The sequence below is a fragment of the Entelurus aequoreus genome, linkage group LG02 (genome assembly GCF_033978785.1).
Source record: "Entelurus aequoreus isolate RoL-2023_Sb linkage group LG02, RoL_Eaeq_v1.1, whole genome shotgun sequence".
Lineage (NCBI taxonomy): Eukaryota > Metazoa > Chordata > Actinopteri > Syngnathiformes > Syngnathidae > Entelurus > Entelurus aequoreus.
Genome location: NC_084732.1, coordinates 62,145,890 through 62,160,864, shown reverse-complemented (window position 1 = coordinate 62,160,864; position 14,975 = coordinate 62,145,890). Strand labels below are relative to the sequence as shown.

Genomic DNA, 14,975 nt, shown 5'->3' with positions numbered 1-14,975 from the left:
TAACCACGCTATACTGTTGGATAAACTCAGAGCAATCGGATTTAACAAAACCTCATGGAGCTGGATGCAATCTTACTTGGAGGGGAGGGAGCAGGTGGTAGAGGTAAACGGCACCGTGTCCCGTCCCCCGCCCTCCCCCCCCTCTCTGAGTTGTGGAGTCCCCCAAGGCAGTATATTGGGACCTTTACTGTTCCTAATATACATAAACGACTTGTCATCGGCATGCGACTGTGAATTGTTTTTGTTTGTGGATGACTCTGCCCTGCTGGTATCCGGCAAGGACAAGTCACAGGTGGAGAAAATCCTCAGTGCTGAGCTCTGTAGAACTTGCACATGGCTTGCTGACAACAAGCTAACCATACACTTGGGTAAAACAGAATCCATCCTTTTTGGGTCCCACATCAACCTTAAGAAAGTCAATGACTTCACTATAAAAGTGGGTGACATTGTTATCACCAGGAAAGATGAGGTCACCTACCTAGGTTCCATTCTAGAGGCTAACCTTTCCTGTGATAAAATGGCAACCAAGGTAATCAAAAAGGTTAACCAACGAACGAGATTTCTCTACAGAATCTCCTCTCTGGTCAACAAAAGCACCATGAGGATTCTGGCGGGAACTCTCGTTCAACCCTTTTTCGATTACGCATGCACCTCCCGGTACCCTAGCACCTCCAAAACCCTCAAATCTAAACTCCAAACATCCCAGAACAAGCTAGTCAGGTTACTTCTAGACCTCCACCCCAGATCCCACCTCACTCCTACCCACTTCTCCAAAGTGGGCTGGCTCAAGGTGGAGGACAGAGTAAAACAACTTGCACTGAGCCTAGTCTATAAAATACACTACACCTCCCTGATACCGAAGTACATGTCAAACTACTTCCTTAACGTAAATGACCGCCATAACCACAACACCAGGGGGAGCTCCACTAACCACGTTAAACCCAGATTCCGAACTAACAAAGGTCTTAACTCATTCTCTTTCTATGCCACATCAATGTGGAATGTGCTCCCAACAGGTATAAAAGAAAGGGCATCTCTATCTTCCTTCAAAACCGCAATAAAAGTTCACCTCAAGGCAGCTACAACCCTAAACTAACACCCTCCCCGGATTGCTAATAATCAAATGTAAACAATCAAATGCAGATACTTTTTCTTATGCCTTCTGATCTCTCTCTCTCTCTCTCTCTCTCTCTCTCTCTCTCTCTCTCTCTCTCTCTCTCTCTCTCTCTCTCTCTCTCTCTCTCTCTCTCTCTCTCTCTCTCTCTCTCTTTATGTCCACTACTTGCTGTCCATATCCCCCCCCCCCCCCACCTCCACACCCCTGATTGTAAATAATGTAAATAATTAAATGTGATTATCTTGTGTGATGACTGTATTATGATGATAGTATATAGCTGATAGTATATATCTGTATCATGAATCATGGACCCCGACTTAAACAAGTTGAAAAACTTATTCCGGTGTTACCATTTAGTGGTCAATTGTACGGAATATGTACTTCACTGTGCAACCTACTAATAAAAGTCTCAATCAATCAAAGTTAACAGCATGCAATGCCAGGCTTCCCACTAACTGACAAAGAAACAGATAACAGATTTGGTGTCCAGTTCAAAGTGTGACATGATTTATTTAAAAATTTGAGAGTTGACTTTTGTATTTTACATGACTTATTATTTGTACAAACATGTTGCAAAGTAATTCATGATTTGTTAAAACAATGTTAGTGGCTAGCTAGTTAAAATGGGATATTGTGATTTCACAAGACTGTCTTAGAAGTGATCATTTGAAAATGTTCAATTTGAAAAAGGTGCACTTAGAGAAAATATAAAAATAAAGTGTTGCATATTGATATTTATCTGTTTCTATATATATTTATTGTGAGAAATCATTAAGATGATCAGTGTTTCCACAAAGATAAATATAATTAATTATTAATAATAACATAGAGTTAAAGGTAAATTTAGCAAATTGGCTATTTCTGGCAATTTATTTAAGTGTGTATCAAAATGGTAGCCCTTCGCATTAATCAGTACCCAAGAAGTAGCTCTTGGTTTCAAAAAGGTTGGTGACCCCTGCCCTAAACCCTCACCCTATCCCTATGAATACATTAGATATCTATATATCTTAGGGACCTATAGACTGTATCTAACCTAACCCTAACCCTAACCTCAACCCCAAACCTAGCCCTAACTTTAACCCTAACCCTAACGCTAAACCTAACTCTAACCCTTACCCTTACCCTAACCCCAACCCCAACCCTAAACCTAACCTCTAACCCTAACACAACCCTAACCCTAACCTCTTACCCTAACGCTAACGCTAACCCTAACCGGGGTTTCTCCCTTCGACCTCGGTGGAAGTCCCGCCCACGAGCATCCGGTTCGTCTTTTTTCTTTTTCACTAAAGAAACGGACTAATACAAACATTTTTACAAAAGCGAACTTACCTCAGTTTCGCTAAACCCTTGCACCACCATCCACACCAACGACATTATTAAAGTATTTGTACAAGATGTCGGACTATTACGACAATGACGATGGATGGCTTCCGCTGAGGTCCGGGCGGAAGCGCAAACGGCAGCGTCCCCAGAGAGGCTCACCAGGGAAGATGACCATTACTACGGCCGCGAAGATCATTATGCTCAACGGTTCCAGCAGCGGCCCCAGAGAACATATGCTGAGGTGGCGCGGGGAGACCAGCGTTCCCACTTTAGAGGACAGCCTCGCCACCACTCGCGGACACGCCGCTATTGGGATGACGCACACCAGGAGATGCGCCACAGCGCCCCTCAGCGGAACCTATGGAGCAACGCACGCCCCACTCAACACAGCAGGGACATTGTGCATCAGAGACATTATCTTTAGACACATTTTATGCCTGAATATTATCCCCCAAGGCGTCCCCGCAATCCTCCCCGTCCTCAGACACATCTTATGCCTGAACATTAACCCCAAAGGCATCCCCGCAATCCTCCCCGTTCTCAGACACAATTTATGCTTGAATATTATCCCCAAAGGCGTCCCCGCAATCCTCCCCGTCCCAAGCAGACACGCAATCAGCGTCAGGACGTTTCTAGGAGGAATGTGGCCCCCAATAATTTCACAACAGACATAGAGGGGAATTTAAAAGCCAAATGTTGTTATAACATCATAAAAATCACACACCATTGGAATAATGTCACAAAAGACACTTTTCCACAGTCAATATTAAAAATGGAACAGACGCTTTCCACTATGATTAGACCGGCAGTGACCAACCCTGAGACGGAAGCATTCATCAAGGACAATGCCCAAAATTGGGCACACACACAACGGTCGTCATTTTAAGAGAACATTATGAAAACAATTTACACCTGGAAATGGACAAATTAACCAAATTTATTGGTGAGGACTGGAGACCCGCTTTCCAGCTGGCCTCCACATGGACCAGGAAAAATCTGGGACGCAGACTGATGGGGGACACTCTCCGGCAGGCCGAGACTCGGATTGTCAGGGCCTTTGACGACCTCCCTGTCAACACTGAGGTGCCACGCCCGGCCCGTTCCTTGCCACTCCGGCCCGCCGCCCTGGTATCGGTGGCCACCATTACGGACCCTGTCGGCGCAGACAAGACTCCTGGCGTGGTACGGGCAGGGAGTCCTCCAGCGCAGACCGTCACCTGTGCATCGGTGGCCACCAGCACCAACGCCCCCCGCTCAGACTGGTCTCAAGAGGTGGATCAAGCAGCGGTCCCTCCATTACGGATGGCCCCGATCTTTCTTCCCCGCCGTCCGCCGGTTCCTGCAATCACGGAACCACTCAAGGAGCAGAGGGGGATACGCCGCGCTCCGTGCAGCAGCCCTGTGGATGACACCATACGTGAGGATCCGCCGACCCAGTCTCCTCCCACACGCCGCAGGGCACTTCCTCCGAGATCACCTGCAAGACAGGATCCCACCGTCGTGGTACACAGAGCAGACATAACACAGAAAGATACCCCCACCCAGACCGAGGACGACAATGACTCACCACAGGGGTCCGCAGTGTCCGTGGCTTCGCTCTTGGACCTTCGGGACGAGGAGCAGGATCGCTTGGAGCATTCCCCGGGGATGTCCCCACATAACTCTTCCACATCCTCCGAAGAGTCCCAACTCAGCCGTGAGACGGAAGAGGAGACGACATCACAGAGTGAACATTCGCCACGGGAGCCCACACCTCCCAGGGCCCCGCTTGTGGAATATCCGGACTCACCTCGGCGGGGGCAGGACCGTGGGGGGCTTCATGTATTTCCTCCCTCTTCCCCTCCTTGCTTGCCTCCCGATCGGATCCCTGATCTCCCTGGGGTGCCGGGGGAGGCGACAGGTAAGGGGCCTTCTGTCCCAGACACTCCTTCTGTCCCAGGCACTCCACAACACCTGTCAGATTCAAAGGGTACCGAGTCAAAGGAGGAATTCCCTTATGTCCCTCCCCGTAGGCCCACTAAACACGATAATTCATATAGAAAAAATATAGATTGGAAGTTGTCGGTCAGCGAGAAGCTCTTGATGATCGGCGACTCCAATCTGAGTTGCATACCAACCTCCGACGTGAAAGACCTACAAATCCGCCACGCGGAGGCCATCCTAGCTAAGGCCACAGCCGCGGGAGACATGGTGCTGGATCAGGTTGACGTGTTAGTACTAGCCTGAACAGAAGGTTAAGGAGACTACTATTAAGCAGCTCCAAGGGGCACTCAGGGCAGCCAGGGACACCTTCCCACATGCCCGGGTGCTAATCCCCCTGATTAATTATTCAGCTTCTCTGCATGCGGAGCAGAAAACCAACCTCGAGAATCTGAATAGTTACATCAGCAACCATTATGATCACATCCCTCAACAGCCAGGCATTTGAGACCCAAAAAGACCTGGGGCCGTACTTATCAGGCTTCTTAGAATTACTCCTAAGAAGTCTGCTAAGAGTTGACTTAAGAGTAAATAAATTCTTCGCTGAAAGCTGCACTTGAAAGTTAGTTATCAAGCGTCTTACTCACACTTTCAGCGAAGTGTAGGACTGAATCTTAAGTGTCACACTCAGAGCTGAATTACGACATTACTATGTGCCGTAAACGGAATTTTAGGTGACGTCATTTCTGTGTCCATAGAAATGACCAATCACGGAAGGGAATCCGTTGTCTAAGAATAAAGAAATACCTTGGAAATATTTAAGTGGACAATGGGAGTGTATATTTTGACAATAAACTACAAAATAATACAAAACAAACTAGTCCCCGCTACCGCTCCCTCTCTTCTATCGCCCACACACTCACTGACGTCACTCACCTCACGGCCACACACATACGCTACTGTCATAACATTTTCTTTCCAATTCATTAATTAGGCAACTAATTTGAAACTGGTGTGGGAGGCTCTATATATACTATCCCACTGCAGACACATGCAGAAATCAACAAGGAATCGAAAAGTATTAAATCTGTGACAAAAATAATATCCGCTCTGTCTAAACGATACCGTTTGATCAGCTGCTCGTCATAAAAAAAAACAACAACATTGTTCCGTTCCCTGAACGTTCGCGCACGTCTCTCTCGCCTCAGTGCCATCCCCTGCTGGCAACTCCTAACCACTTAAGACACCTCTGAAGGTCTCTTAAATATCGTGGAGAGTAGGAGTGATTCTTAGACTTAAGAACGTTGATAAAAAGCTTTTATTCTTAAGTTTGAGAGTAGGACTACATTTCGCAAATTCTCAGGACTTAAGTGTAAAATGGCACTCTAAGAAGCTTGATAAGTACGGCCCCTGATCCATTAGACGCAGGACACGGTCGAGCTAATGCTTGTGCACTGGCTTAATTATTTAAACTAAGAATCCCCATAATCCCGAACACTCGGGGGGGCAGTAAGAACGTGATAAATTTGGCCCATAAATTCACGCCAACCACCTCACAAATTTCCCTTCTCAATAAGGGCCTCAACTTTATTCCTTCTACTAATCTCAGTAGTGACTGGCACCATCAACTTCAATTTGACCTCCAGCGCTACCATAGACGTGTCAAACTGGCCGTGTATTATGAGAAACAAGAGACTCTCAGACCCACACCTTTTACAGTCCGCTCCTGCTGGGAGCCTTCACCTGGACTTTTGCCTCCGGTATTCCAGGCGATGGTCCGGTCTGATGGGCTCACATTGTCTGGTTCGAGCTGCGCACCTGCGGTCGCCCCCAATTTGACACACGAAGAAGTAGAGGCCCTTTATAGTCTAAAAAGAAACAAACACATTGTGATCAAACCAGCTGACAAGGGGAGCGCTGTTGTCATTTTTGACAGATCGCAATATATACTGTATGGGAGGGCTCTCGACAGTTGGGTGATTCTACTTATTATAAACCCCTGCCTGAACCAATTTATCCCCAAACCATCCCCATGGTAGACATCTGGGGCGTCTGGACTCATTCCGGTGAGGAGTTCAGCATATTTTTGAACGCGCTGAATACTCACAATAAAAACATCACCATCAAGTCGACCACGAGCATTACATCCGTCAACTTTTTGGATACCACGACATTCAAGGGTCCGAATTTTGCTAAAACGCAACATTTGGACATTAAAGTGTTCTTCAAGGAGACTGACACCCATGTGCTCCTTTACAAAAGCAGCTTCCACCCCAAGCACACCTTTGCAGGGCTGGTGAAATCCCAATTACTTAAGTTTCATCTGATCTGCACCAGGCGGGAGGACTTCCTGGTGGCCTCGAGGACCCTCTTTTCTGCCCTGAAGGGGAGGGGCTACTCCAGGTCCTTCCTCAGACGGCAGTTGAGGGTCTTCTTGGACCCGAAGGGACCTCCCCCTGGGATAGACATGATTCCCTTGATCACCACCTACTCTCCCTCGGCCGTACGGGTCGTTAGGAAGGTCAAAAACAACTTCCGGACCTTTGTGGAGAGTAGTGGGAGGCTCCCGGAGCATTATGTGGTGCCGGCCTACCAGAAGAATTCTAATTGAATGATTTGTTGGTCAGGGCCAGGGTCAGCTCATTGAGAGACCCGCCCTCCACTCGGAAGGACACCCTTGTCCGCCGCGCACAATGGTTGGTGAACCCCCACAACCGCAAGGTTTTCCGGCCGTTGTGCCGTGGCGGCCTACACACCCATAATTGTGTATATGTAATTCGGTGTCAACGATGTGGCGAGATGTACGTGGGCGAGACGGGCAATACCATAGCTAGGAGATTCGCCCAACACAAGTACAACATCGCTAGACACAAAAATACCGACACTCACCTGGTCCAGCACTTTGTCCGACACGGTTGGTCTTCCGTCCGTGCGACTGTCGTCAAGCTGAACCCCAGATGGAGCCTCGCCCAACGTCACAGGGCGGAGCTCCTCTGGATCATAAAGTTGGGCACCAGATATCCGGGGGGCCTGAACGAGATGTGAGTGTTAGCCGATTGGATTGTCCAAGGACAGCGCACATTCCCTCTTTACTTCCCCTCTTTATTTTCCTTATATCCCCCCACCCCCCTCTTCCCTAACCCTAACCATTACTTTTCTCTAGCCCTAACCCCAATCCTAACCCTAACCCTAACCTCTTACCCTAACCCCAACCCAAACCTAACCCTAACCCTAACACAAACCTAACCCTAACCCCAAACCTAACCCTAACCTCTTACCCTAACGCTAATCCTAACCCTAACCCTAACCCTAGGGTTAGGGTTAGGGTCTCTGTTGCTGCAGCAGCAGAGAGTTTATTCTGTCTTGACACTTTGTATTGATATTTTGTATTACATTCTTCCCTTAAATGATAATGTTTACAGTGATTGTTTTATATGTATTTTTTATTTATGTCGCTTTGAATAAAAGAGTCTGCCATATACTTAAACTGTTTCACTGGATTTAGAATAAAACCAAATTCTGTCTTACCCAACAATGTTAGTATTTGAATATTGTTACTTGAAGACTTATTCCTGGTTACAATTATACTGTTAAGAAAGTATTGTCTTATATTTTGCCTAAAATTAGAACACATCATAATCAGTGGCGGCTGGTGAATTTTGTTTTAGGTGGGGCTGAAAGTTTGTAAACCAAACCCCTGTAGGAGGGTCATCCTCCCCCAGAAGATTTCTTTGTGATTTTCACATACAAATATTGAAGATCTTTGCTCCTTCTCAACTCTGTGGTAATATTATTTTCACAAAATACAACCAATAGTACATTAATGTTAAATGTTACTTGTGAAAAGTATTCTCCGATTCCTATTTTCAACTGTCCGCTCATTTGAGCAGGAAAACGCTGAACACCATCATCTTTGTTTTCTACTTGTCAACGTTCAGTTTAGGCTGCTCGCCGGCTCATCATCACTACTTCAAGATGGCGGCCAAATTGATCGCGTCACAGCAGCCAATGCTGCGTCTACTTATAAGATGTCTATGGTTATAACGTCATTGCAAACACGGCAATCTGTTGCGTCCACTGCAGTTTGCTACCTTATTCATACTTTTTGTAAAGTGATTTTTTTTAAGCAGGGTTGCATGAGGTACCTATACATAACGTTACATTAGTCAATGTATCGCACACACTAACGTAACGTTAGACGGCGGTCAGCAGCACCGCATATTTTAGCCACCTACAAAAAGACAAACATAGTCAAATAAAGGTCAGTTAAAATGTATACTATATAAAGAATATGTGTACATATTGCATAGGGCCCTGACATTTAAAAAGTACAACTCTGTTCATTGTTATGTTCATGTATTTGTTATGTTTTTCATGTGTACGCACACATAAACACACATACAGTATTAGATGAGATCAATGAGATAAGGTAAGAACAGGATAGAAACTGCTGTGGAACTAGTTACAATGCAATATGCCATGGAAATACAATGTTAACACTTTTGTGCAAATAAGTACAGTTGCACTTGTTTTTTCAAATGTGTTTATTCTGTAAATTAATGAGTTAAATGTTTAAAATTTAAACATTTAAACAACATAATAGCACTGCCAAATAGTGCTATTATGAAGTGCAATGTCAGCACAATTTTTTTTCCTGCAATTTCAAATGCACTTGTTTTAATAAATAAATACAGCGTTTTAAAAGCATACACAATCTGTGTAAATATATTAGTCTGTGGTTAAAAGGACTTGAAAAGACTCGAAACTCAAAATGCAGGACTTGGGACTTGACTTGAGACTTTCCAGTCTTGACTTTGGACTTGACTCGGGACTTGCCTGTCTTGACTCGGGACTTGACTCGAAACTTCAGGGCAAAGACTTGAGACTTACTTGTGACTTGCAAAACAATGGCTTGGTCCCACCTCTGTTATTAACCATCTGGATTGAACTTACACTTGAGTATGCTTTAAATTGAAGTGGATTGGTCATTTGTTTTTGGCGACACCTAGTTGTCACAATAATGTAAATAAAACACATGTCACAAGTAGAATAATGCTGATATGTTAGTAATTAGAAACTTTCTAATACGCTTCTACCTTGGAGACTTTGAATATGTCAGTGATATGCAACTTTAATTATATGATGCTTAGTTATTTTGACAATTGTGCGGTTTCAGCCTACAATATTGTTCAATTAGGGACAATTATTACGCATGTCTAGCTTTTGTGCTATTGTGTGCTTAGCTGTTATGTAGCTGCTTGCTCCTAGCAACCTGCAGCCTACTATGTTTATCTTTTGTAGATGACTTCACTAAAATTCAGGGAAAGACCAACCTTGTGTGCTTATTGGAGGACATTTACATGTTGATTGGCTGTCAATCAAGTAAACGCGCTGCAGGATTGCTCATATCGGAGCTTGTATCAGAGATTTTACATGCAAAGCGATATCATCCGAGACTAATTTTTGTATCCGATATCTATTACGGGTCGGGACACCACAAATTAGGAATGCTAAATTGGATTTAAATGACCTTAATGGGGAAAAATATTACACAAATGAACATACCAATTATAAGGGAGACACATCCTGGCATAGGCACATGACTGTCACAAGAAAACCACTCCAAAATGTTTCCTTTACATCACTCCGGGACTTAAAATCAAGCACTAACACATTTAAAGTCAGCTGAGATAGACACAAACTATAGTGCATCCGGCAAGTATTCACAGTGCTTCTCTTTTTCCACATTTTGTTATGTTACAGCCTTGGAATAAATTCCTTTTTTTTTTTTTGTCCTCAAAATTCTACAGACAATACCCCATAATGACAATGTGAAAAGCAGAATGCAGCAATGTACAGAGACACTCTGGATGAAAACCAATGCTTCCCGGTGCTGCAAAGAGGAATGTGTCACAACTCAATTAAATGCAGAACAGAGGAACCCAAGGATGCAGATGGATTGTGAGTAAAACAGTTCTTTACTTAACGGAAAAGGTACTCACAACAATGATCCAAAAAATAGGATTTAACAAAAAGCAACGGTGCGAAAAAGAAAACACAAAATGAGCACCGTGAAAAAGAACAAAAGCTAATATGCAAAACTAACTAAACTTCTGTCGGAGTTGCAAGACGTGCAAACTACTATAGTACATACTAGTGATGGGTCCGGCAACACAGATGCATCGGCGCATGCGTCGAGCTCATAGAGCGATACCCTGTGTCGGTGCGCGTACCGCTTTTAGAAAGTCACGTGACCGATCATGAGCTGCTTTGGTCACGTGACCGATACGCGAACTGTATCGCACTGACGCCTCCTCTGTGCCCTGTGAGCAACGTTCCCTCTAAGGTGTGCGCCTGAGCAATTGCGCACTGCTCAAGCGTCCTCTGCGCACACTGTGCGCCGCACAGCAAATACATGCCGCGCACCAAATCAAACCCATCTGAATTCTAAACAAAATAAACACATTTATTCTGTGTAATTTTAAAATGCAACTTTGAGTGACAATGACAACAAGCGGCCCTAACGGTGTTCGTCAACAATACGCATACCACTAAGCCACTGGTGCGTTTATGGCCACACAAAAAGTCGGACAACTCAAACACCACACAAAGTTACACTATGACTCCTCAGTCATACGTGTGCTTATTTTTCTGTCATTTATTATTAATGTCGATTAATTGATATTAATCATGGAATGCTGTTGCTAGAGAAAGTTACAGGAATGACGGCGTGGCGAAGTTGGTAGAGTGGCCGTGCCAGCAATCGGAGGGTTGCTGGTTACTGGGGTTCAATCCCCACTTTCTACCATCGTAGTCACGATACATGTTCACATTATTTATTGACTGTATCTAAAAAAGATAAAAATATATTTTTTTTTAAATTAAGATATGAAATAATCCTAAATGAAATACAATGACTTGGTTTATATTATTGTATATACTAGGTCATAAAATCAGTGTCAGTTGAGTCGGTCCATAGGTTGCCTGTAGGGATTTTTAATGTCCAGCAAACAGTATCGACACAGTATCAATACAGTTTTGCAATGTGTCGAAACGCTTCATGACGCCTCATCACCCATCACTAGTACATACCAAGCTGGATGGCACTGGCAATAGCCAAGAAGGTAAATAGCAACAATACAAGGAGCATAGGGGTCTTCAGACATGGAGAGTCGAGGAGTGGAATTGCTGAATGCCATCCAGCTGTCAGGGTGCTGCTTAAGTAGTGCAGGGGAGATTGGACACAGCTGTGCACGTCTCACAACTCCGCCCACAAGGGGAACCAGGAACTCTAGGGGGAAGAGAGGAAGTGTAAGAGCCAGGTCTACTGCACCAACAAAGGAACACTGAACATACAAACCACAAGGTGGCAGCAGGCGGTGACAGAATGGTTGAAACTGCCCAAAGATAGGTGTGTCGAGCTTGTGGCATTGTATTCAAAAATACTTGATGTTGTAATTTCTGCCAAAGATGCATCAACACAGTATTGAGCAAAGGCTGTGAGTAATTATGTACATGTAATTGTTGTTATATTTAATATATTTGCAAAAAATTAAAACATTTTCACTTTGTCATTGTCTGTAGAATTCTGAGGACAAAAATGTATTTATTCTATTTTGGAATAATGCTGTAACATCACAAACGTGGAAAATGTGAAGCTGTGAATACTTTCCGGATGCGCTGTAAGCACCATAATGACGGAAAATGGAAAATCCTCCTTAATGGCTTGCTTAACAGGTTTGTCCTCTTTCCAGGTGATGGGCTACTGGTATTTTGGTTCTACCTGGTGCTCCTTCTACCTGGCTCTGGATGTTCTGTTTTGCACTTCATCCATTGTCCATCTCTGCGCCATCAGTCTCGACCGTTACTGGTCCGTCACCAAAGCCGTCAGCTACAACCGCAAACGGACACCCAAGCGGATCAAAGTGATGATCAGTGTAGTGTGGCTGATATCCATCGTCATCTCCTTACCGCCTCTCCTGATGACGCAGACGGAAGAACATTCGGACTCAACGGGTGAGGTCCAACACTCGCAGAGGCACGAGTGTCTTCTCAACAACCAGACATGGTATATCCTGTCCTCCTGCCTCGTGTCCTTTTTCGTACCTGGAGTCATCATGATATTGGTTTACTGTAAGATATATCGTGTTGCCAAGCAGCGAGCTTCCACTGTGTTCGTGGCCAAGAACGTGATGGAGCGCCAACCGTCTCAGTCGGAGACCTGCTTCGGGGCTGCCCCAAGGTCTTTCCAAAGAGAGGGAGCCAAGTGCACAATGTTGGACGTCCCACCGCCAGGAGGCAGACACATCTCTGCCATCATAGACGACCGCAAAAGAGAAGACTTGGACCAAATTGTCTTAGAGGAAAGAGCACGGGATGACGACGCGAAAACGTCTTCGCTTTGCGCCTCACTCCGCTTCTCCAGGAGAGCTGCTGGAAAGGACACTGAGGGACCAGCAAGAAGGTTGAAGCCTCCTCCTCCATCTTGTGCCTCCATATCGTGGGTATCATCCGACCACTGCTCCCAGCATTTCCTCCTCCCTTCTCCTGTGCCGCTTCCGAGGCGACACACTTCTTTGTCCAAAAGCAGAGTGGCACAAATGAGGGAGAAACGCTTCACTTTTGTTCTGGCAGTGGTGATGGGAGTATTTGTCCTCTGCTGGTTCCCATTTTTCTTCACTTACAGTCTGCATGCACTCTGTAGAGACAAATGTACAATCCCCGATGCTCTTTTCAACCTCTTTTTCTGGATCGGCTACTGCAACAGCTGCCTGAACCCGATCATATACACCATTTTTAACAGAGACTTCAGGAAGGCCTTTGAGAGAATTCTGTTTCACACCCAGAAATGATAACAAATTCCAACACTAATTTTTCATCCATCTTAACACTGGGCTTTAATGTAAACATAAATGACTTATTTATCTCCTACCCACCTAATAATTAATTCAATGGCACAAGCAGTAGAAAATGGATGTATCGATGGAATAATCATTTTTTATGTGATGTAAAAATTGGAAGGCAGGGTTCCTTGGTAATATGATGGTAGGACAGTTCATATTTTAATCAATCAATCAAAGTTTACTTATACAGCCCTTAATCACAAATGTCTCGAAGGGCTGCACAAGCCACAACGACATCACAGATCACATATCAGGGCAAGAAAAAACTCAATGGGAACAGCGAGAAACCGTGGAGGGACCACAGATGTGGGGACCCCCCCCCCCCCCCCCCCCCCCCCTCCCTGGGCGACCGGTGCAATGGATGCCAAGTAGTTCATCCAAACTTCTCGGGGGCCGCATTGGGTTATAATAATTTGGGGGGTGTATATATATTTATATATATATATATATATATATATATATATATATATATATATATATATATATATATATATATATATATATATATATATATATAATTATATATATATATATATATATTCCTCACGCACTAATTGTCTAATAGTCGTTATCAATGGGAAAATGCATTTTTAGACAATATGATTTGCCTGAGTGACTAGGAGATACAGAGTGGTAACATTTTTTTTTTTTTTTCCTTTTTTGTTTTTTTTTTGACTTCCCGCAGGCCGTAGTTTGGGGACCCCTGGTCTAGTCCATAGTGGGGCCAGTCGCAAGGCACGTCGAGGCACAGAGACGTCACCCACTGATGCATAAGGAGTGGTCTGCATCTTCTTTTTTCTTGTCCTGTGGCTTACCCAAAAAATAGATGAAACATGGCCTGCATCAGAAGTAGAAAAAAAGATTCTGAGATGTAAATAGTGAGTAAAAGTGGAAGGTTGAATGTTAATGAGATAAGAAGCTATCGAATAACAAAGGGTATGCCATTATCACAGTATGTACCTCGGTATTAAGGTCACGGTTCAGTTCCAGTCTAAATTTGGGTACTAAGCAGAATTAAATTTGGAGACCAATCCCTGATTTAATAAAAATCACATGTTATTATTTCGGTTAAACAATTTTTATACTTTTTTAACCAACAGCCCCCACGACCTGTGCTCCGATAAGCGGAAGATGGATAGATGGATAATCAAACATGAATTTTATTTAATGAATGTTTTGTGCCAACAAACAAAATTGTTGAGTAACCATTTGTTTTTGCAGAAAACAACAATGTTAAGATTATTAAAGGGGAACTGCACTTTTTTTGGTAGTTTACCTATCGTTTACAATCATTAGGAGAGACAAGAACACATACGTCTTTTTTAAAGGATTTTAAAGATGATAAAACACTGTTGTAGCCTTTAAAGTCCTCTAATACAACTTCAAAACGTTCCATCAATGTTTTGTATACACACTGCATGTATATATGTATAATGTATTAACAAACACGTTTATACCAATATGTAATATGTTTAATATTTACCCTATTTTGATCATATTAATCAATTCTGGGACTGACTTGTTACGCGCAATGATTTTCGACAATGTGTGTTCCTACTTCCGGATACGAAACGCCTGTGTGTGTTTTAATCATGGCAGACTTGGTAACAAACAACAAAGTTGACTATTCTTGAACAAATGAGGATTCACAACCTTATTTTTTTGAAGCTGAAAGAACGGAGGGTTGATTTCTGCTTCTAGAAGCCAGCACA

The 14,975-nt window shown here is 43.9% G+C and overlaps 1 protein-coding gene across 1 annotated transcript in view; it reads left to right on the top strand.

Annotated features, from left to right (window-relative positions):
* Positions 1–13,571, top strand: part of LOC133637145 (alpha-2Db adrenergic receptor-like) — a 30,885-nt gene extending 17,314 nt beyond the window's left edge. The window contains exon 2 of the mRNA XM_062030460.1: positions 12,115–13,571. Within this exon, the coding sequence (XP_061886444.1) occupies positions 12,115–13,212 (1,098 nt within the window). The 3' untranslated portion in view covers positions 13,213–13,571. The remainder of the gene's footprint in view (positions 1–12,114) is intronic.
* Positions 13,572–14,975: the final 1,404 nt, after the last annotated feature.